Here is a 23,703-nt window from a genome sequence, read left to right as displayed (position 1 = left end):
AAGCCAGGGTCATCCCTCATATCTTTCATATAAATTGGTGATAGTGAGGTTTGACCCCCTACCTCTTACTAATAAAGTGAGTGCTCTACCATTAAGCCACATTCAATTTTATCCTATAAAACTTTTAACTAACCTATATGTTTTAATTCTAAAACTTTTAACTAACCTATAAATTAAGATTTATTTTCATTAAAATATCAAAATAAAGCTCATGAGTGCAAATAATATAACGAAAAAAAAAAGAGTAACATAAGATATAGTATTTTTTTAACGATTAACACATCCTTTCAAAATCTCGTCTTACGTTTAAATTTACACTATTATTCACTACCAGACTCGAACTCTCATTTTCATGAAAGAGACACCATTTTACGCACTCTTATACCGCTAAGACAACGATCCTACAAACTTAACATTTAAGACATTAAAATTTAAGTTTAATTTGAAACATTTAAGGGAGAAAATTTTGTACGAATTATGTGACTTGGACAATTCACTAGTACTTTCGACGATTCATTAATATGTTAACATATTTTTATTGATGTCAAAAACATCAACTTTACCAATACCCTAGCCAATCAAGTTGATACCAACTATGAACCAACCTCACCAACCCTAAAGAGCAAACAAGTTAAAATGTGACAAAGAAAATGAAAAGGAACTATAATCTAAACAAAAATAAAAACTCTTAAAAGTGAATTACAATAACAAACTTGTATATATTAATAAGATTATAAATATTATAAATAAAATATTATACACAAGTGTCTTAAAACCCATGTGTTTTGTCAGATTTCACAAATCAAGATAATTAGAAAACCACAAAGTCAAAAGTAAATTGGATCATCAAGACCAATGACACCACATTTGTTTCCCCAAAATATACATCAAATATTAAAATAAAAAAATCCAAATTATGCATAAAAAAGAACAAAAAGAAATATAAAAAAAAAAAACAAAACAAAACAATGCATTCTCCTTCATCTTTCACCAGATGTACACCACACACCCCTCCACTTTCCAAACATGTCAAAACCAACCCAATACTTTCAAACACAAAATCAACACTTTAGTTAAACCTTCATTTAATCTTGACTCAATCTGTCCAAAATATCAACCACATGTCTCATTGATGGTCTTCTTTCCGGGTTACTTTGAGTGCACCCGATCGCGATCTTCAAAACCGCAATTATCTCCTCTTCTTTATCGACATCTTGCGCTAACCCCGGGTCCAAAACATCCGAAAGCGGTTTCTTTTCGTCAATACACAACTGAATCCAATGAACAAGATCCATTTCCTCCGAACCCACTTGCACAACAGGCGGCCTTCCCGTGATCATTTCCAACAAAATAACACCGAAAGAGTACACGTCCCATTTTTGTGAAGGCTTCACCACCTTAAACGCCTCGGGTGCTTGATAATAAGAGACTGGAGCATGTGAAGCTGAAGCTGATGTGGCGGTTGTTGTGGTTGCAACGTCTGAGACCACTCGGTTGGATTGAAGCACGGGGGTGCCACTACCGGCTATGTTAGCCAAGCGGCTAAGACCAAAATCAGATATTTGGGGCTCCATGTTTAGACCAAGTAAGATGTTTGATGGTTTTAGGTCGCCATGTACATACTTTTTCGGGCTGAACTCGTGAAGATAAGCTAGACCTTTAGCCGTTCCTCTTATTATCCTTAAACGGGTGGTCCATGAAAGCGGCACGAAAGATGGCACGCCGGATTTCCCTGAAAACAACAATGCACAACGTTTTAATGGGCGTTTGAATATTATTATTACAACTTTAAACAACATAAACACATCCGACTGCAAAAACGTATACTATTTGGATAATTTGATATCAAAATAAGGAGTGTAGACGTGTCGAACTCGACTTGTTTAGAGATCTATATCTAAAGCTCGAGCAAGAATCATGAGTAGTTTGTCAAATTTGAGCTCGGCTCGTTTATTTATTTATTGATAATTATTTAATTATATATATATATATATAGACACACGCATATACTGATAATTAAAATTTTTACATAGATCTAATATATTTAATATGTTAACCAAAACTATATAAATGAAGGGCTCATTTAGGCTCGCAAACAAGCTCGGGCTTGATATGTGAAGGTCAGGCTCAGGCTCGGGCTCGTTTAAGCTCGACTCGAAACCAGCTTCTAGAGAGCTGATCTCGAGTAGCTTATGAGCGGTTTGGCTCATTTACAGTTTACACCCAAAAGTCCAACCCAATGGAATGTATTAAATCAAGATTTGAAAGTTAGAAAATTACCGTGAATCGCGGTGCCAAGATTGCGATTCGGAACAAAATCATAGATCAGCAACTTCTCATCAACAGACCAATAATAAGCCCTCAAGGTTACAATATTCTGATGTTTTAGCTTCCCGATTGCTTCGACTTCGGTTTGAAACTCTTTGAATCTTTGAGAACCACCTTCACCCAACCTTCTAACCGCAAATGTAACCCCATCTTCGAGTACAACTTTGTAAACAATCCCAATTCCACTTTTCCCCAAAACGAAAGCCGAAGCCTTTAACAACTCATCCAAATCAAACCCTAATTGTGCATCTAACGCCATAAGATCATACTGCTCAATGTGCTCGGATAACGTCTCCGATTCATCTTTTTTAAAACATAAACACTCGTTTCGACGCTTACTCCCCCCCTTATCATACCCGTGTTTCTTTTTACCGCAAAGACATAATCTCGAATAACAATAAGAAAGTATCAAACCGATCAAACAAATCCCAATTACATCACTAGCAATTATAGCAACCACAGCACCTTTACTCAACCCTTTTCGGCCCGCTTCAACCTCCGACGACGGGTTATTCGTGGGCAAGAACGGAAATGAAGACAGTGAGCTCGCGTCACTCGCGTCATTCGGGTTACATAGATTCTTCAAAGGGGGCACACATAACCCCGCGTTCCCAATAAACGCAGTCGGTCCACGGTTCACCAACGGACCGTTTTGTGGGATCGGGCCGGTTAAGTTGTTATAAGTGAGATCAATGTAAACCTTTTCCGGAAGGTTACCGAGTGAAGATGGGATTGAACCACTAAACATATTATGAGACAAATCAACAGTTCCTTGCAAATTAGACAAGTTTCCCAAATCTTTCGGGATCGAACCCGTGAACATATTATACGAAAAATCGAGTTTTTCGAGAAATCCCAAACTTGACCCGAACCCATCCGGGACCGACCCGGAAAAATTGTTTTGGCTCAAATCAAGACTCCTTAACCTTCTACACTGAATTAGTGAAATGGGTAGTGACCCATTAAACATATTGCTATATAAATCAAGGGTTTGAAGGTAAACAAGCCTGTTGATATAATTTGGTACTGACCCAGATAAAGAATTGCCATAAAGCACTAAACTTTGAAGCTTTTGAGCATTAAAAAGCTCAAAAGGTAACACACCCATGAACTTATTGCTTCTTAAATTAATATGTCTGAGTTCTGATAAAGACCCAAGAACAGGTGATATGAACCCTTGAAGCTTCTTTTGTGGGATACTAACAGAAACAACTTTTTGATCTTTACATGCAATGCCATTCCATGAACAAGGGGTTTCATCAGAGTAGTTCCAGTTGGTTAATGACCCATCTGGGTCTTGTGTGATTGACTGTTTGAAAGTCAATAGAGTGTATCCTTCATCATTTAAGCAAGTTGCATGGAGTATGAAATGGGAAATCAAGAAAATCAAGAAAAGTTGAAGAACTAAAGATTGTGGCTTCATTTCATGTAAAGATTACTAATTTACCCTTCAAAATGTAAAATCTTGATGAAATGAAACAGGGTTTAGTAGGAATTGTAAAATCTTGAATTGAGTGAGTTGCATAAAATCAAGAGAATCAAGAAAATTTGAAGAACAAAATATGGTTGCATTATATCATGTAAAGATTACTAATTTACCTCTCAAAATGTAAAATCTTGATGAATAAATGATGTACCTTTGATATGAGAAACAGGGTTTAGTAGGACTAATTGTGGAATCTTGAATTTAAAGAGTTGCATAAAATCAAGAAAATCAAGAAAACTTGAAGAACAAAAGATGGTTGCATAATATCATGTAAAGATTACAAATTTAGCCTTCAAAATGTGAATTTTTGATGAATTTAAGGGTTTACCTTTGAAATGAGAAACAATGTTGAAGTGTGAGAGAGAGTTGTGTGTGTGTGTGAAAAAGCGTGTGTGAGTATGGACTTTGTTGGAGGTGTGGAAAGCATTGGGAAAAGTAAAAGTCTAAGTTGGTTTCAGCCTACAAGACATTGGAATATAGTTTATTAATAATAGGCCAACTTTTTAGAGTTGATATGTTTCTTTTTTAAAAGTGTATTTACAAAGGAAATGAATAAAAATAATCACACTTTTTATCATGTGATTATATTATGATTTTTGGATTCTTATAAATTATACCTGTCTATATAAGCTAAAAAGATTTATCTATAATATTCCTCATCACTATGTGTTCAATGGAATATATAGTGAATCACTGAACATGGGACTAATGGGAGTAAGAAGTAAGTTTTTTAATAAAAAGTAAGATGTAGTTTTCGTCGATGTGGTTTTGGTCCAATAGTTTTAAATTTTTGATTTTTGTTCATGTGGTAATTAAACCCGAATTCACTAATCTCGCTAAGTCTAGTCGTTAAACCCATCAACGTGTCCCTCACGTAAGAGCAGTTTTGTCCTTTTTTCGTCCCAAATAAGCATCGGTCTTAATTAGCAAGCCCCTCACGTGAGGGGTTGAGTGTATTTGGGGGGAAGGGACAAAATTGTCCCTCACATGAAGGACACGCTGAAGGGTTTAACGACCAGACTTAACGGGATTAATGAATTCGGGTTTAATTGCTAGTGAAATGAAACCACAAGAACGAAAAGTGCAAATTTGAACCTATTGAACTAAAATCGTAGATTAGACAAATCACATGAACTAAAACCCCAGTTCACTATTTCTTAAATTTAATCCATGTTTTAGAAGTGAGATGAAATATTTAGATGAAAATACTAATTGCTTTAACAGAGATTGTATCTTCTTGAGATTATTGATAGTTTGTTAAAGATTTTGAAAATAGTTACATAAATCTTGCAAGTTATGATTTCAGAACAAACATTTGAGATTACAATATTTTAGGTTTTGATCATCATGATATTTATAAGCTTTTTAATAATTAATAATGATGATGGATAATGCTGCTATTAATTTTTAAGGAAGTATAAAGGATGGTTTATTTATTTGGTGAGCATGCAATAGCTAGCCTTGATGAGTAAATTAAATTGTGGTGTCTTGAAGAGTAAAAAAACGTATGAAGCACTCGATCATTCAATTAATTAGATTTAAGAATCATGTAGATTATACTTCTCATTTTGTATAAAGTAATACGCATATTATATGACAGCTACAAGAGGAGCATTTAGGAACGCGTTCGTTAACTTTAACCGAACCAATCTAACATGAACAATTAAACAAACAACTTTTACTTCAATGAGTCCATTTGTTAAGAAAAGGAAGACGTTTATGGTTGTTCGTTAATAATATAAATGAACGGTTCACGAACGAAAATAAATAAACATAGATGGAGTGTAAACGAGTGAATACCAATTTAAGGTAAACGTGAACACCCTTAAGACCAACAGTTTATTAAAACTACTCCAAATATTATTAGTTTATAATCATAAAACTACACTAAAGTGTGATAGACCAGAAAACAAACAAACTAAAATGTATATATAAACGAACGAGTATAAATAAATTTTGATTCACGAACGTTAATCAATAGTTAAGTGAACATAAACTCTTTTGTTTTAGGTTGCTTACACAATATACAAACGACATGATTAGTAGTTGTTACGTTATAGATATAATTAACACATTATGTTATAAATATGTTTTAAATAGCACGTAACGATTCTTAATTTTAATCCACCACCTACAAAGTAACAAAACACAACTACAACTACAATACAACGTAGCCAATTATATATTCCATTGAAATAATAATATATAATAATTTGACTAGCTAGGCACCACAGTTTGACCTGCTTCATGATAGCACCACCATCCTTAGTTTAGTAATCAAGCGACAAAACAAACAAACAACATTTGGTAATCAAAACCAACGGTCTTGATCTTTTTAAGCCTGCGGGTTAGAGATTGTTTTTATATGCAACCACACGAGGGATCATAATGGACAATCCAACCAAGCCAGAAAGACCGTTTAGCTGTGTGGGCTCACCAAACCAAAGTAAGGATTATGTACACTTGTTTTTGGCAAATAGCCGTTTGTGATGGCTCCTAGGGGTTGCTATAAATGTCAGTGCTCCAAAAAAAAGTCGAGTTGTTCGCGAGTTACTGAAACTTGGATTGATTAAAAGTGTGAAATTAGCCGAACTTTTTTGAGCTTGATTCAAACCCGAGTCTCAAATAAAGCTCGTTTAGTTATCAGGCCGAAGCTCGTTTAGGTTCTTTAAGCCTTGTTTATTTACCTCTTTTAAACTTTTAATGTATTAATTTCACACTACGTAGCCAAGCTCGAGCCGGGCTTTGGTTCATTTAAGGTTTTCTTCTCAAAATGTATAAAAATAATTAAATACGTATATAAATTAATTAATTAATTAACTAATAATAAACGAACCAAGTCTGAGCTTGAAAAACAACTCACGAGCTGAACCCGAGCTTGAAAAATAACTCACGAGTCAAGCTCGAACTTTAGAAAAAGAGCTCAAACTCGAGCTCTCGTAAGTCAAAACAAGCTAAGCTCGAGCTTAGTTAAGCTCGAGTTCGGCTTGGCTCATCTCACTCGGTGTATTATTTCACTAACGAAATGGAAATAATATTTAAAAATGCTTTGGGTAATTAATTATGGAAATCTTATTTAACTCTTATTTTTATGTATTAAAACTCATTCCTAAACCCCAAATATTGATACCATCAACTTGTACAATATTTAGTTTAATAATATTATTTTGTTGTATAATATTTTTGAAAAGGTTGAATATATAGTTTATTGGTTATTATATTTTTGACATGCTGTCCATAACCTGATAATGTTTTTTATTGGGTGACTGATGTATTGTTTTTTGTGAGGTGAAAAAGCCAAGAGGGAAGTTTCCAAAAACATGAAAACCTGCTTAAAATTCTGAGAAAACATATACACAACTCATTTTGGCTCCATACCTGATGTGTAAAAATATTGATTTCTTTTAGCTTTTGATGTGCATATATACTTCTAAAAAATATTAATATTTTTAGACAAATTACTTCTGTTTTTTTTTTGTTTTCACAATAGAGTTTATGATGGGTTGATATGTGTGGACCTATTTAGAGCCGAGTGGGGAAGACCAGCTGATTTGGCGGTTCAAACTTTCCCCTAAATGTCCCCGTCTCACAATGTTTGTACAAGGCCCGGGAATGGATTCACCATAATATGGCTGATCAGCAATTACTAGCAATTCTAGCTTTTATACATGCAAATTGCAACCTGAATGAGGACGGGTTTTTGGTTCACCACCATATGTCTTATCAGCAATATTAGCAATTCTAGCTTCATACATGCAAATTGCAACCTGAATGAGGACGGGTTTTTGGAGTTGGCATGCCCCTCGCGGGATTGGGACCCTTTTGTCCTAGCCATTGTAGCACGTGGAGCCGCTCAGGACATAAGGGGCATGATAACTTTACGTCTTCCTCACTTCCTCTTATCACCAACAATGTGTATGTAAGTTTCAAACTTTTTTTAACCGATTGAAGACGATTCATGATTATCATACATATTACGTATGGCAAAAAACAAAAACAGAATATATAATTACTAAAAGTTAAACAATCGGTTAGGCACTTAGGCTTACAGGACCGGTTCTAAGTTTCAAACTAGACCAAACCGTTAACCAACCAGAACCGAACTGTGAACCTGAACATTTGGATCTCAAAGTGGACAAACTTATTTGGGTTTAAATATTAAAGTCAGTTTAAAATATCAACAGTTTATGAACCCCCCTAATTTAGTTTGGTGTTCCAGGCTTCCAGCCCAACCCAACCTAACCTGTTTCATGTTTAACCCATTGAAAATTTGAAAGTGTAGTAAGCACTAAGCAGTAAGCAGGGCCTGAAAACCTTTACATATAACACATATAAAAGAGGTTGTATATTTATACTTCTTTTCTACAATATGATAATATTAACGAAATTATAGCCTTTCAAACCGACCTGCGCCTCCATGATCCGGATTCTCTAAAGACGTCATAGACAGTCCATTTTCATGCTTTTCCCATCCACCCGTATCCACCTTCAAATGGACCACATAATAAACGATCGATGCTACCATTGAGATAAATGTCAAGGCGGCACCACCAGCAAACACGCCTTTGCGTAGGGTTTCACACGACAGCTTGTTACCACGATAAATGCCACGGTATTTAGTGTGGTAAGCGTTTTTTGCAGATCCTGCAAGCAAACATGCTTCTGCCCCGAGAAAGCTCACCCTGTTCACATGTTCAAAGAGTAACAATTGGTGAATCAGTTTATATACGTTTTAAATTTTAATCAGTTGCAATAATTTTAATTTTAATTATACAAATACAACTCATACCCTCAAACCATACACATGTTATTTTTAGATTTTGGTTAGAAAATATGCCACATTGATACAGATCATAGGTTATAGCTTTAAGATATCATCAATGAAATACATATTTTGTTTATAATGTAGATTAGTATAGCCGTACAGGCCAAAATTGTTCAGTTTTGGAGTGTGGGCCGTAATATTTTAGCATAGACTCGTATCATAGATCTTCAAAAGTTCAGTAAAATGGTAGGATTAAAAAAAGATAAAACGCTTTATCTTTTACGTAATAAAGGGTTTACTTTAAGAGTACGAAATCAGTTAAACTAATAATATATGTGTATTATAAACAAAAAACTTACACGTATATTATTATTGTTAGATTTATATAAGCGAAAAGCATTATTTTTAATTAAAATTAATAAAATAAAAAAATATATTAATTTATTAATATCTAGACCGGTTCAGTTTTCCCGGCCGGTTCCAAACCGTAAACTGAATCGTGAAACCTGGTTTTTCAAATCCTAAACTGAACTGTACTACTCATAACAAGGCCAACTAGGTTTGGGCAATTGGGCAGTTTGGTCGGTTTCAACAATTTTTGAAGACCCCTGCTAAAAACCCTGCGGTGTTGCCTAACCAGGGACGCTATGCGATGTTACTACTGAGCAGTGGCAAATGAGATGAACAGAAAGTTACTACTCATCAGTGGGAGATAAATCATCAGCGGTAGGTTAAAAATTGTGAAATTAGAAGTTACTGGCGAGCAGTAGTGTAAGCTAGTAACTAAGTCTGTCTTAACTCTTAACTAAGCCGTGCTTCATATTATGATCTATCAAGCTAATAATATATGTTTTAAGTTGTAATTGAAAAATATAGTTGCAGACTCCATGTGCAGACCAGCATTTAGAAAGTGACAAAGATTGACAGTCTAGCCCCCAATCATGTGACACATACAAACTTTCTTTCAATCACACATGAAACTATAATCAAACAACCATTTCCAAATCAGTTATCAGTGTTGCAAAACAATCATATTGTCACTTGTACGTACCCTTTATGATTATTGTTACTCTAAAATTAAGATCAAAGTTTACAACTGAAAACATCATTTCCAAATCAGTTATCAGTGTTGGAAAAATCCTTATTAATCGACAATTAGTCGCTAGTCGACGAGTTACTGTTTTTTTTTTGTTGCTAATCATTGACATTAGTCGGTGCGGTCAAATCAGTCAAAAACTGGCCCAAAACCCCAAATCGGAACTTTTTTCAATTTTTTTTAAAAATCAATCCGGCGTTGGTTGTGTAAACGAGCCGAGCCCGAGCTCAACTAGGCTAGAGCACGGCAGCATTTGACTTTCAAGGGCGCGAGCTCTAGCTCAGCTCGTGAGTTGTTTTTTCAAGCTCAGGCTTCGTTCGTTTATTATTAACTACTTAATTTAAATACACATATTATTATTTTTATATATTTTGAGAAAACCCATAAACAAGCCTAAGCTCGGCTCGAGCTAATTTAGTACCTTAAATGAGCCAAAGCTCAACTCAAGCTCAATCGTGAAGTGTTAACTTAATACATAGAAGTCCAAAACTAGAAATTTACAAGGCTTGTTGTAGTTGTGAAAAGTTACATATAAAAATTCCAATCCTAAATTTATCACTAGTCAGTACCCCACTGCGCGACAACTAGCTAGTTAAAATAAAGATGAATTAATTAAAAACAAAACTCACCATGACAACACGAAGAAGAAGAAAACCGTCATACTCCTCAACCTACCATTTACTAAACCTTTACCAAAACACAAACATTTCGTAACGCCGTTAACCACCGTCTGACTAATCAACAACAGTCCAAACGCCGACAGACCGTACGCCGTGGACGCATCGGAATCGTATACGCAGTAATCGGACTCGTCATACTGATCCGGTACTACTTTCGCCTATTAATTAATAATATAATAATATAAGGAGTTAAATTAGGGTTAATTAATAATAATATTGATAAAGGAAGGAAGAAATTGAGTACCGTGCTACGACGTCGTTCGGCGCCTATGGCGAGAACGAAGGCCAAGGCGTGAAGAGAAACGATAACGACGATAACGGAGATTGAGACTGCCATTAATGAGCTGCTGCTGGTGCAGTGAAGAAAATACAGAGTACAGACTGCTTTTTTGGTAAAGAAGACGGGTTTTAAGGCATGTATCCGTAAACAATTATTTGGTGGCACTTGTTACGCTTTATTCAGCGGGTGTTTTAAAGTAGCTTATAGCTTATTTTTATTATTTTGTAAGTTATTTTTAAAAGTTTGGATTACCTTTTATTCAACAAGTTAATTATGTGTTTTAATAAGTTGTTACATTCATCATTCTTTAATTTGTTATAGTGATAAGTCGCTTCTATAATAATTAATCCACCATCATTTAAGGACAAATGATTGAATAACTTACATCCTTACACGAATAAGCTTATTCAAATATACTAAAAAACCATCTTACAGAGGTAGGGTACCAAAAAGACCCAAATACCCTTAAGTATCGCCCGTGTTCTTCACATCTTTAAATAAACTTTTTCAAATTAGCTTATATAAGCTAATAAGCATAAGCTTAAAAAGCTAAATCAAACACCAAGTTAAGCTTATTTTGTTAAAAAAAAGCTATAAGTTTTGTTAAAAAAGCTAGGCCAAACACCCCCTTAGTGGGAATTATAATTCATAAGGTTGGCAAATAAACGTGTTAAGCAAACTGATATGAAAATCAAATTAGAATCAAACCAGTTTGAAACCGATTATGTAGAAGCTAGTTTTGAGCCGGTTTGTTATTTTCTCCACTAAAACCGGTTCCAAACTTGTTAACCGAACCGAAACCAGTCAAAACTCGAACCGAAACAGACCATAACCTGGTCAATAAACCGGTTTCAACCCAAACCGAAACCGATAATAAACCAGTTTTGAGTTTTAAACCGGTTTGTGCACCTCTAGGCTATATGTTGTGGTTAGGTTGGTTAAAGCGTCACGTCATTCCACTGTCATATCGATAGTAGAGCTTTAACTAACTCATTTGTTAACTCGCGTGTGGTAGCTTAGGGAGACTTTAAATAAAAGAATAAAGATAAAGACGTGATTGGGTTATATGGGGTGGCTAGGGGTGTTTATTGGATCGGATAACGGGTTATTCAGTTCGGATTGTCGGATTTGAAAATTTTTGGAACCCTATCCAAAATCCAATCCGAATCAGGGACATTCCTATCCGATCCAAATTGAATTCGGATGGATTCAGATCAGATTCAGATAATCGAAAATAAACCGAATAATCCGTATAACAAATATATAAACCTAAATTTTATTAAATAAACATACAAAACTGGAAAAAAAAATATACTACAAGAACAAGGAAGTTAAGTAAAGTGTTACGACATTTTTGCCTATGGAATGTTATAAGAAAAATGTTGCATGTGTTTCATACATTTTTACTGATATTTCTTAACACTTGTATTATATTTAAAAAAAAATGATGATTTTTTATCGATGAACAATATACAGATGCTCAAATATGGCGAGCATTATGATATTTTCTATGGTGCAGGTGATAATCGAATGAAATAAGGCAGTCTGTGTATGTAGAAGTTGTTTTTGTAAGTGCAGAGTTTGCACTTACAAAAACAACTTCTACATACACAGACTGCCTTATTGTTTGGCTTTGTTGGTGAAAATCGAATGAAATATTATGAGGAATAAACAACTACGGTATCCAACCAAAACACCAAACAATAAGCCTAACGCGCGGGTAAGAACCTAGTACGAGTTATATACTAAAATCAGGTGTAAAAGTTAAGTTTCGATATCCATACATATAAAAAATACCTCATCACTCTCTACACCTGCGCCACTAATCCATTACCACTACAAACATCACCAGGACCCAAAAAATACAGCCTGCTGTTACTTATCTATCACTCACACACACACTCATAGCTATTATACACCAAGTTCTTATAAACATACATGGTATTTTACATTTTACTACACTTCTCTTTTTTATTTTTCACTTTGTATACATCATCTACGAGAAAAGAAAAGAAAATCTGGGTGATTGACCTGAAGATTTGCGAGCCAGTTGTCAGCCGCCTGCAAAAGATCAGTCAACAACAGGTGTTCATTGTTAACCCACATTGGTGCTTTTAGCTTGTATGAAGCAAGACCAAATGCCGGTAAAGAGATTTTCGAGATGCCATCAGTTTCACTAGGTGCTTGTGCACATTGATTGCCTACAAAAAAAACAATTATTCATAATAAATCATTCTATCTTGATGTTATTATGATGGCGTTTGGATGTGTGAAACTTAAAATGGCATTGAACGAGCTGCTGGAGATATATGGCCCATATAATATCAATATGGCCCATGTGGCTATGTCGATAACTATACGCCCTTGTATAGGTCAATACGACCGTATGGCTAGATCAGTCAGTTATATGACAGTATAGGTGTCTGGACAACTATGAGCCAAATTTTGAGAAAATCCTAACTTGTGAGGGATATCTCGGTTTTAAACGATCCTTCAACTAGAGCTAACTTCTGAGACTTTGGACTGTCCGAACACAGAGTTTGAAATCATTTCGAGTAACTTGCTTTAACATGAGGTTAAGTGACATGTGTGAATGAGCATCTAAAACTTACCATTTCAATGTAGAATCACATGGAAGTTTGATAGTTTTGAACCATATGGGATTATAGGTCTAGCGTGTTGTTTGTCAATTGTCACTAATGGGTTAACTGGTTAAGTGACACATGTGATTTAATCTACACTCAGTTAGAGAAAGCTAACCGAGAGAAAGATCGAAAGCTAACCGAGAGAAAGATCGAAAGCTAATCATGAGAGAAAGATCGATTACTAGTCTTGCTTGGGATAATGTAAAGTAATTTTACAAATAAACGAGATGACTTTGAATATTATTTAAATAATTTTTTAGGATGTGAAAAGTTCGCTATAAAACTCTGATTTAGAAGGTATCTAAAAACGAGGGTGTTACATCTAACATCCAAACATTAGAAACTGATTGAAATAAAAATCCAAACACAACTATATAGAAAATTACAAACCTGTGATCGGTGTATGAAGAGAATGAAAGGTTAGAAAACAAGCATCAAGATCTTTCAGTGTTGGACCCATTGGAATCCGGTAAATTGGATACCTATTAAATCACCAAACAAATCCACCGAGCTAAAAATACTTCCATAAAAAATAACCAAAAAATAAACGAGTATCGCGAATGTTTGTACCAAGCAACAGATAGCCAACTAGAAGGTGACAAGTCACAACTTCTCATACTTTTCAATTCGGGGTAGCAACAGGTGAGATCAAGTATCTACACCACAAAAGAAAATGTTACTTTAAAACCAAACAAACCACATAGCATCTTAAAATTTTGAAACAAAACCTTATCAGTCAAAGGCTCCCGACCCCAAGGTTGGCTGCGCTCCAGATACTCAAACGAGAGACAACTTTGAGGTTTCATAGATTCACCCTCGTCGCTCGATAAACCTTCTTGAAGGGCGTGTTGGTAATTTAACGACAGTTGATCTAACCACTGAGAAAGTTGATCAAAATCACTGCTTACATCACTACTCGAGTCCCTGAACGAGTCGACATCACTGTCATCGCTGTCCTGCCTATCAAATAAAAAATTAATTAATATCTAACAAAAGTCAAAATCGTAAGTATGATCAAAATAAAAAGATGCATTTTAATACCTTGATTTTGATGAAGACTTCAAAGGGTCAATGTATAATTGGATTCCAGACAAATAAGGGACATAATACTGAACAACACTATCGGTATCATTTAATAATAAAGGAACTCCAGCACCATAAGCACTCCACTCCTTAAAAAACTCCCACAAATCGCCAAGCACGAAATATGGTTGATATTCATCGCAAGTCCTCCATCCGCCCGTAGGTCTCTAAGACAGAAAAATCAACCAAATACACAATTAGAAATTGTGCATCTTGCCATGCGGTCTGATACAATGCCTTTTGCGTTTGACCAGTATTTGAAAAAATTAAACCATTGATTGCAAAGTGTCAAGAGTTTTTATAAAGTTAATTAAACAAAACACTATTAATTGAACAATCTACTGGATGAGGAAAATACCTTATATTTTCATGTTTTAGTGTTTAAAAGTTAAGTTAATATTATCTATAAGTAACTTTTTAGTATCTAGTTAAATACTTATGACTCACACATGTTGAAAGTTGAAACTAGGGATACAAACCAGCCCAGGTGCTCGCAAGCTACTCAAGATCGGATTGATAAAAAGCTCGAAATGAGCAGAGCCCACACCTCAAATAAAACTCATTTAGTTATCGAGCCCGAAACCTGTGTATTTTAAAGTTTTACCTCTTTTGGACTTGTATGTATCTATTACCCACTGCACAGCCGAGCTTTTGCTCGGTTAAGGTTCTTACTCAAAATTCATAAAAATAATTTAAAAAACGTAGATAAATTATTTAACAAATAATAAACAAGCTGAGCTGGCGATTAAAAAAACAAGCTCAAGCTTTAGAAAAACAGCTTGAAACGAGCCAGGCTCGAGCTTGAGCTCTTGCAAGTCAAAACGACACTCGATAGCTCGTTTACACCCCTAGTTGAAACCAGATTCAAGTATGCAATGCTTAAAAGTCAGTCATAATAATCACCATACAAGTTATGTATAAACATTATAATCAAACTATAATAACTATATAAAATCACAAACATATAAATCTACCTCAAAAGAAGAATAATAATAATAATAATAATAATAATAATAATAATAATAATAATAATCTACCTCAAAAGAATAATAATAATAATAATAATAATAATAATAAAAATAAACCTTGTACTGAGAAGTAACAGAAGGTGTAACCGATTCCAAAAACCGTTCCAGATTACACACCGGCGGTTCAACTGGAATGAGTTTGGAAGTGACGTCACTTTGAATTTGACGGTTTATTGTTGTGGCTTTTGACGGATTATAAAACCTGTCGTCATCTCCGTCACGACTCCGTCCAAACTGCAATCCAGCTCCTAACATGTTCCGTTAACAAATGACGGAAATGAAACGGTGACGTATCGATTTGATTTTGAAAGAAATATATAAGTTATTTGGGGGAAATGGAAGAAGGATGGAAACGAAAGAAAGAAAGAAAACCAGTGTCTGAAATAATAATAATAATAATAATAATAATAATAATAATAATAATAATAATAATAATAATAATATTTTATAGTGTTTTGTTGGGAGTCGTTTGTCTTTTGTGATTAGACAAAAATGATTTAATGATGAATGATACTCGAGAGAAGTGATTCATGTTTTATGGGGTCAATAAGTATATTTTATTTTATACGATTATTGCGTGTTGGTAATGTGAGTTAAAGATGTTATTCATTATGAGTAAACTCATGTAGTAAATATATGCGGTTTTATATTCTTGTTGGTAATAACTTGCTTTGTGAGAGCTTGGTTTCTAAGACAAAAGCTTGAGGGATAATTTCTGGGTCTTATGGATCTTTCTTATAAGCTATATCTAAGGACTTATTTCCCTCCTTTAACTCCATCCAGTTTTGTCTATTTTTTCTTTAATAAAAGATACCACAAGAGATTATGTTGTTGGACAACCTTTTCATACCCCTTGTTAGTTGCTTTGATAAAGCTTAACACCGTCAATTTGATGCCCGTTAGTTTTGAGATCCAAATTCCATTTATGGTATTTGATTGATCATTCCCTCCGTATGATGTTATACTTGGTTTCATAAAAAAATGGAATTTTCAATTTTGTTCTCGCACACCCTCCATTTCGATTCATATTTTTAATATCTAGATAGAGTTTCTTAATATCTATATAATAAAGTTTCTTAATTAGAAGTTAGAGATAACGAAGCAAAAAATATCAAAAGGGTACATATTAACACCGGGGGGGGGGGGGGGGGGGGCAGAAGAAGTTCCATTTGAGCTAAAGAAATCAATTATTTGAATTGTTACGTAGTCATCAAATATTACACATGTTCATAAAGGAAAATTAAACATGTTAGACACAAACGCTAATACAGTATGATCTATATTGACCGTGTTCGGTTGATGAACTCGACTAGCAAACCAAAACGATTATCATATAACAAAAATAATCAAATGTTTTCTATTTGAGAATATAAATATTAAACATTTTCGAGTCATACGATAAGATAACATGGCAAATGCCAATAAAAGCTTGACCAAAACAAACTGATAATTGCACCTTAAGTCAAATGAAGAGCACATGGAGATGGGTCATCCGTTTGTACACGTGTACGGATCACATGTAAAGAAATTTAGCTTTGTTTTTTATTGGTCCATTTGGAGTAACTAAATTGAGTGTCACGTGCACGTACGCGATCACACGACGACGTTTCTAAGTTTCACCTACCGACATACATGACCCACGAACTATCCCATTATTGCACTATGGTTATGTGTCAAATATTTTATTTACAAGAAAAATTGGTTTTAAGGTTCAACTATCGTTTTATGGTTAAAGACGGTCTCAACTAATGAATTGACTACTGATAACGTATTTGTTTCTAACGGTCCGCGACTAATAGAATTTTAGCGTCGTTAGTTTCAGGTCGCCGGAAAAACGTTTTTGGCCGGAAAACACACATTTTTTTCCCGAAAACTCAACATTTTTGTCACAACCGAAAACTCAAAATTTCGGAAAAATTTTTTTTACCGAAAAACACCGTCTGAACATTTTTGTCACAACATTTTTGTCACAAACGTCGGAAAAACTTTGTATCGTACATTTAGGAACTTTTTTCTAGTAAAAGTCTCAATTATTGTGGTCGCCGGAACCCTATAACCATCGTCGGAATCAGTTGATGGTGCTTAAGTGATGGTGGTTGGTTGACGGTGAGTCAATTGGTGGTGGTGACAGTGTTCAGACGGTGTTTTTCGGTAAAAAAAATTTGACTTTCTCGGCCAAAAACGTTTTTCCGACGACCTGAAACTAACGGCGCTAGGATTCTGTTAGCTGCGGACCGTTAGAAACAAATAAATTAAAAGTTGAGACCATCAGTAACCAATTCGTTAGTTAGAACCGTCAATTATCAAAAGACAATAATTGAAACAAATAAAAACCAATTTTCCTAGTTCTAAAGGATGTTAATTTCATAAATATAACATATACAGAGTTGGCATGTATATAAAATAACGTCATGTGTAAAATAATAAAAATTTGTTCCATATAATTAAAAAAACAGATTACTAAATATACATATCAACATCTTTTAAATTTATTAATTGTAAAAGTTAAAATCATTTGTAGCTATATTAAATTAGTGCTGTGGACTTGTAGTATCATATAGCCACCGCTAGCATATGCATTGAAATGGTAATATCTAAAAATCATGTCACACATAACATTTGCTTATTATTTTAACGGTCGAGCAACATCCATAGAAAACCTTAAAATGGATTGATAGTTAGGAACAAAGCAACACACCCAAACGATTACTCACACAATAGAAATGATAAGCATCACGATATTTTACGTGATTCATTCAATACGATCTATATTCACGGGCTGCAGCTAGGAATTCCCTTTATTAGCTTAGACATAGTAGACTACAATTACATCATATGGTATAGATAGACTACGATTAGGGTTTCTAACGTTATTGTCGATTTTTAATATCGACTATCTAAACTCGGGACCAAGTATATGCCACACAAGTTTGTTTGTTGGTAAAACCAAATTGGTATTTTCTATTTTCAAATCATGGTTGGTTGTGAGCTAGAGTGGACGATGGCACATATTTGTGACATTTTTTTTAATGGACCCATAGGTTTGATGTGTGGTTGGTATTCATTCATTTGGCCTTTGTTCATACATGATTGTGACGACTAAACCAAATTATTGTACTAAGGCATATCCAAAAGGCATCATCCTACTCACCACCATGGAATCATGGCACCATTGGACGAGTGTTGTTTTTCTAGATTAATCCATTTTTCATCCAATTTTGGAGGACAAGTGTGGTAGGGGTGGGTTTTTTTAACTGTAACCAGAAACCCGACATGACTCAAATCACACTTAGAACCTGATTAATCATCACTAGATTAATCCAAACCCTATCCATTTTACACGGTATGGGTTTAAGGTCAAACACCCCATAACCAGTAACATCTTAGATGTTGAATGTTTAATGAATGCTTTGTTTTGCTCAGCTCCTAGCTGAGGTTGTAAAAACTGGTTTGGTTTTATGATAGTTCGTTTTTGCTGGTTTAAAAAGTTACTTAGTGGAATGCTCCTTGAGTTGAGTACAACGCCAGCCATGAGCAAAGGCAAGGTGGTCGACGGACCTAGACTCAACTACCCAATAAACCCAAATTTTTTAAAAATATATGTATTTTTTAATGTTTTAATTCAATTACTCTATTCATTTAAGCCTATTTTTTATAAATAAAACTTTTTGCACAACCCAAATCATAATCAAGAATCAGAAAATTTTAACTATTCTCAAAGAAGACCTTGGTTGAGTAGATACTTCATCGGTTCATCTATTTAGCAAGAACAAGACAGCCCTCTCCATGTATGTTTAATCATTTCCAGCCGCTAATAAGTAATAACATGCTTGAGGTTCAGCATGATACCCACAAATTCAAATTAGCCCACTTTTAAGCTGTAGCCCACCTTAATACTAAATATACTTGTATACCTCAACTTGTTTATAGAAACCCAATTAATATTATTGTACATGCCTACAGCCTATAACCCCATTTGTCATGGGCATGGCTCACTCTTGAGTGTTTTGCTACAATACTAAATATACTTTGATTCTCTAATAGTCGACTCTCCAATGTTATCATTGTGTTATATGTATTTGATAATTTGTTGTTATTTTATCACGGTATATTATATATTATGATTACATAACGGTGTTATGAGTATTGAAAAATTAGAAAATGATTAGTTAAAAGACACAATGACGAAAAAACGCACAATGACAACCAGAAAGACAAAAAATGACATAAATTTTTGTTTTAATTTTTATATAACAAAATGATAGTCATATTAAAGCTAAAAAAAACTTATTATTATAGAGGGTTTTTTTTCTAAAACAAAAAATAACACATGAAAATGTTATAAACGTTATAAAATGATTAAAGAATTGACATGTGCCTTAAATATGAAAAAAGAAAATGTGTTACTACTTTTATGTGCAAAAATAATTGACTAGAACCATCTACCTAAACAAAAAATAAAAAATCTGGAATAGACTTAATTGAAATATAGTTGGGCTCTAGCAAACCGTCAAAAATACCAGGCTTTAAATGTTTTACCGAAATCCGGTATAAATGGTTTAATCGTCCGATATGTACCGGTTTTTAAAAATTTGTTCTAATTAATTTTTAGTTAGGGCTAGCTAAAGTTAAAAACACATTCATGCATTTATTGCATGTTGTACCAACGACATACATTCAATTTTTGTGGCTAAAGTTGTCAAAAACAATAGTTGTGGTTGTACCATTCGACTTAAATTTATTGTGTGTGCCATGTTAGTAATACTTTTTTTAAAATCGTTAATGGAGAGGGAGAGAGTTTAAATCATATACAAATGACTTTTATTATGAGAAATATATAAATAACTAGAGTAATTATGTTAATAATAGAGTAATATTTTTTTGAACAACCATAAAAAAAAGAAATATGTTAAAACAAGCAAGATGCTAGATAAATACAAACGCCAACACCAAAACAACCACTAAACCGAAACAAAACAAAACACGCAAACCTACAAAACATATTTTACACTTCAAAATAATACCAATTTTCCAAAACTAGAGTAATTATTATTATAATATATTATTTTTTATAATATAGTTAGTCTAGTTCAAAACTGTAAGGGCATTCTCAATCTAATTATCACCGTCGATTACCTACATCATATCAATTTTGTAAGAAAAAAAAATCCTCTGAAAAAAGAATAAAACAATTTATAAGCACATGAATACTTTTTAATGATTATGTTCTAAAATCCAATACCTTTGGCCACCCTTTCTTTATCGAACACATTCAACTTATTCCCGTAATCTCCGTATATGGAGTCGATGATTTTGCTTCAAAGAGAGTTTTGACTACTATAAAATCTCCATTTCAACTTAAGTAATAAGGACTTATTAAGGACATATATGCCACCGATACTTAACCCTTCATGAAATTACTTAACCCTTCATGAAATATTCTTTTTTAAAGTGTCATTTTCATCCTTATGGTTTGATAAATTGTCACACCCCGACCAAAGGCGGCGGAATGATGACCGTCGTTTGAGTCAATCAAAAACCTAATTAAACTATATAGATAGAGCAAGTAGGGTATCGTATCACAAGGAGTATGTGGTCAATGCAATTCGTGTAACATATTTATAATAATGAAGTAACTGGTTGTAGTGCTGATCACACAAGCAATATTTTGAATTAAGAGAACTAAGCAACGAATAAATAAACGAGTTGTAAACAGTTAACAAAGCAAACCACACCCGGGAATTCAAGTAAGCAACCAAACAGTATCTCATGCAACCTAACAGATTGATTATCAACGATTAACTGAAAACTGATCAACCAGACAAAACCTTAGACGTTAACAATTACTTTACACACGGCACTGGTTATCAAACGGTCCTTGCCAGTGTAACTCAGTTAAGGGTAATTGTACGTTTTATCATATTCAATCTAACCAAACAGTTATATGACTAATTATCTAGCAACTGGTAACAGGTCGTTCAGACCAACGTAAACCTAAACCGACCGAACACACATAAATACTAAACATCAATAATCATATATCAATCTTCAATAATCAAAACATAAGTATTCACAATCACATGAGAAAAACTGTAAATGGTTACAAACTATACATCCCGGGTGCGGATCTAGGAGATTAGTCGAGCCGCTACATCATCAAATCTTCGATACGGATGATATGGATCATAGATATGGTCTTGACACGAGCTAGGATGGTGAAATCGCCTATCGGAGCTGCTGGAATCGCCTATGGTTCGTCAAAACGGAGTTAGGGTTTGTTGTTGATGAAAAACAAGTTATAAACTCAAAATCCCGTCTGCACACCCGTCGCGGTACGCGATGGGTCTTCTTAAGGGTCGATCGCGTATCGCGATTGACTAGAGTCAACATAATTTTATCACCCATCGCGGTACGCGATGGGGACTTCAGCACGCGATGGGTCTCTGATACAACAAACATCATTCTTTTTCTCGTTTTGCGTGTTGGACTCCCGGGTCTTCATTCTGTGTCACAACAGGTCCATACTGAGTACTTTAATGCCTATGACCTGAAATCCAATTAAACACGTATGAAGTATCGATAGTTCTAAAATAAATAGTTAAAACTAAATGATAAACAAACTAAAACATATACAAATTAACCGATCATCACGGAACATGCCATGGAAGAGCCATGGCCACATCTGTACCTTGGAGGTGCATAACACTACCCCACCATGTTAGGGCGGTTCCCCTAAACATGCTTGAAGCGAAGTTTGTCTTTTTCGCTTCGGGGCATTCGCTGTGTAAAAACACATTCTCCAAATATTCGAACCATTGCAACAGGGTAGTCGCACAGTTGGTTCCAAAGAATTCGGCCGGGTTGGCACTTGTAAACTGTTTAAGCAGGTAGGATGCGGGTTTGGGTTCAATAGGTGCAACAACGGGTGCGGGTTGGTTTGCTTGTATTTGGGTCATAAGTTCGGGAATCACAGCGGCCATTTGCTTGGCGACAAGAGCGGCCATACGTCGGGTGGAGTCCCATCGCGGTTGGCGTCTTAGCGGAGGCATGCTAAAACTTATAAAGAAAATGGGATAAGTTTTGGGTAAAGGAAATGAATACCAAGGTGTATAAAATAAAATAAGATTTCGATTTTTGATTTTTGTGAATCCTAGAGTTAGTATGGAGAAGATGTTAGTGTTAGATAAAATATAAAACATTGTTTATAAATAACAAAACCGTAAATAAAACGTAAATGATTTTGAGATAGTTAAAGCTTGAAAATTTGAGATTTTGAGATTTATAGAGTTGGAAAAATCGTGCATGAAATCACCATGACTTGATATTCCAACACTAAATAAAAGGTTTTATAAAACACCACGTTGGAGTCTAAACATGTGCACGAGATCACTGCGACTTTTTCATGTTTTAGACTCAAATAACAATAATAACCCAATAAATCGAGATACAACGTCATGTCAAAACACTAGCACACGAACCACCGTAGTACTATTGTTTTAACACCGAAAATTAGGATGTCGACCAGAACGCTCGCATTCGACTACTTAAAGAATTGACATTTATAACACGGTTTATGGCCTAGAAAACGAGCACTATAACTCAACCATCTCAGGTAAGTAAATCACCTTCGATCCTTGGAATCTTTTTGTCAAATGGTCATTTTATAGTGTCTCATTTTCTATGATGGCTACAAACCCGATATAAACGCAACCTTTAAGGGATTTGAAACAACGGGATCCAAGTTAATCTTGTAATCCATAAAACACAATAAAAATCTGCTTTTTGCGTTTTAAGGTAAGGATACCTTGGAAATACTATTAAAGTGTGTGTATGTGAACATTTAGGATATTGGTGAATTTTAAACAAATTTATAAATAAACATGCAATATGAACAATAAAAAAGAGTAAACACGTATGAACCCACGTATAGGACCCTAAGCATAAAAATTCTAGGTCGTTACGTCTAACCACCTATCTTAATTGTCATGGCTCTGATATCAATCTGTCACACCCCGACCAAAGGCGGCGGAATATGCCGGGGTGCAACGATTGCTCATAAGCGCATGAAACTATTTAAAGCGACAATATTTAACAAACTCATTTCATTTCACAACATCGAAAATGTCACATAACCAAATATTCATAAGTCAAATACAGCAAAATATAACAAATTAAATATTGTTCATTTTTGCTAATATCCTAACGGTATTTGTGACGTTTTCTTCACCGAACTCCAAAATCAACCTAGATGCAAACCTGTAACATTTCATAAAATAAAGTTTATCTACACAAAGGTTGGTGAGCAATTCATA

General features: G+C 34.5%; 2 protein-coding genes across 3 annotated transcripts; both read right to left on the bottom strand.

Annotated features, from left to right (window-relative positions):
• Nucleotides 1–306: 306 nt before the first annotated feature.
• Nucleotides 307–4,369, bottom strand: LOC143556860 (receptor protein kinase-like protein ZAR1). 2 transcript variants are annotated; one of them, XM_077046086.1, is made up of 3 exons: nt 4,006–4,369; nt 2,281–3,701; nt 307–1,732 (listed from the first exon to the last, which is right to left on the bottom strand). In XM_077046086.1, the coding sequence occupies exons 1-3, from the start codon at nt 4,074–4,076 to the stop codon at nt 1,086–1,088; spliced, it is 2,139 nt and encodes a 712-aa protein (XP_076902201.1). In that variant the 5' UTR covers nt 4,077–4,369; the 3' UTR covers nt 307–1,085. The 2 variants fall into 2 exon arrangements, with proteins under 2 accessions (XP_076902201.1, XP_076902200.1); XM_077046085.1 differs by having other exon boundaries at nt 309–1,732; nt 2,281–4,367.
• Nucleotides 4,370–12,358: 7,989 nt separating this feature from the next.
• On the bottom strand, nt 12,359–15,765 carry LOC143556847 (uncharacterized). Its single transcript, XM_077046078.1, has 6 exons — nt 15,449–15,765; nt 14,322–14,530; nt 14,009–14,240; nt 13,851–13,936; nt 13,671–13,762; nt 12,359–12,836 (listed from the first exon to the last, which is right to left on the bottom strand). Exons 1-6 carry the CDS (start codon nt 15,644–15,646, stop codon nt 12,628–12,630), a joined length of 1,026 nt encoding a protein of 341 aa, XP_076902193.1. The 5' UTR covers nt 15,647–15,765; the 3' UTR covers nt 12,359–12,627.
• Between the last annotated feature and the right edge of the window lie 7,938 nt (nt 15,766–23,703).

The sequence above is a fragment of the Bidens hawaiensis genome, unplaced genomic scaffold (assembly GCF_021521415.1).
Source record: "Bidens hawaiensis isolate Kalapana, Puna unplaced genomic scaffold, B.hawaiensis_p1.1 tig00018746_1, whole genome shotgun sequence".
NCBI classification, from domain to species: Eukaryota; Viridiplantae; Streptophyta; class Magnoliopsida; order Asterales; family Asteraceae; genus Bidens; species Bidens hawaiensis.
Note: the sequence above shows the minus strand (reverse complement) of the source record. Positions and strands in the feature narration are given on the sequence as shown.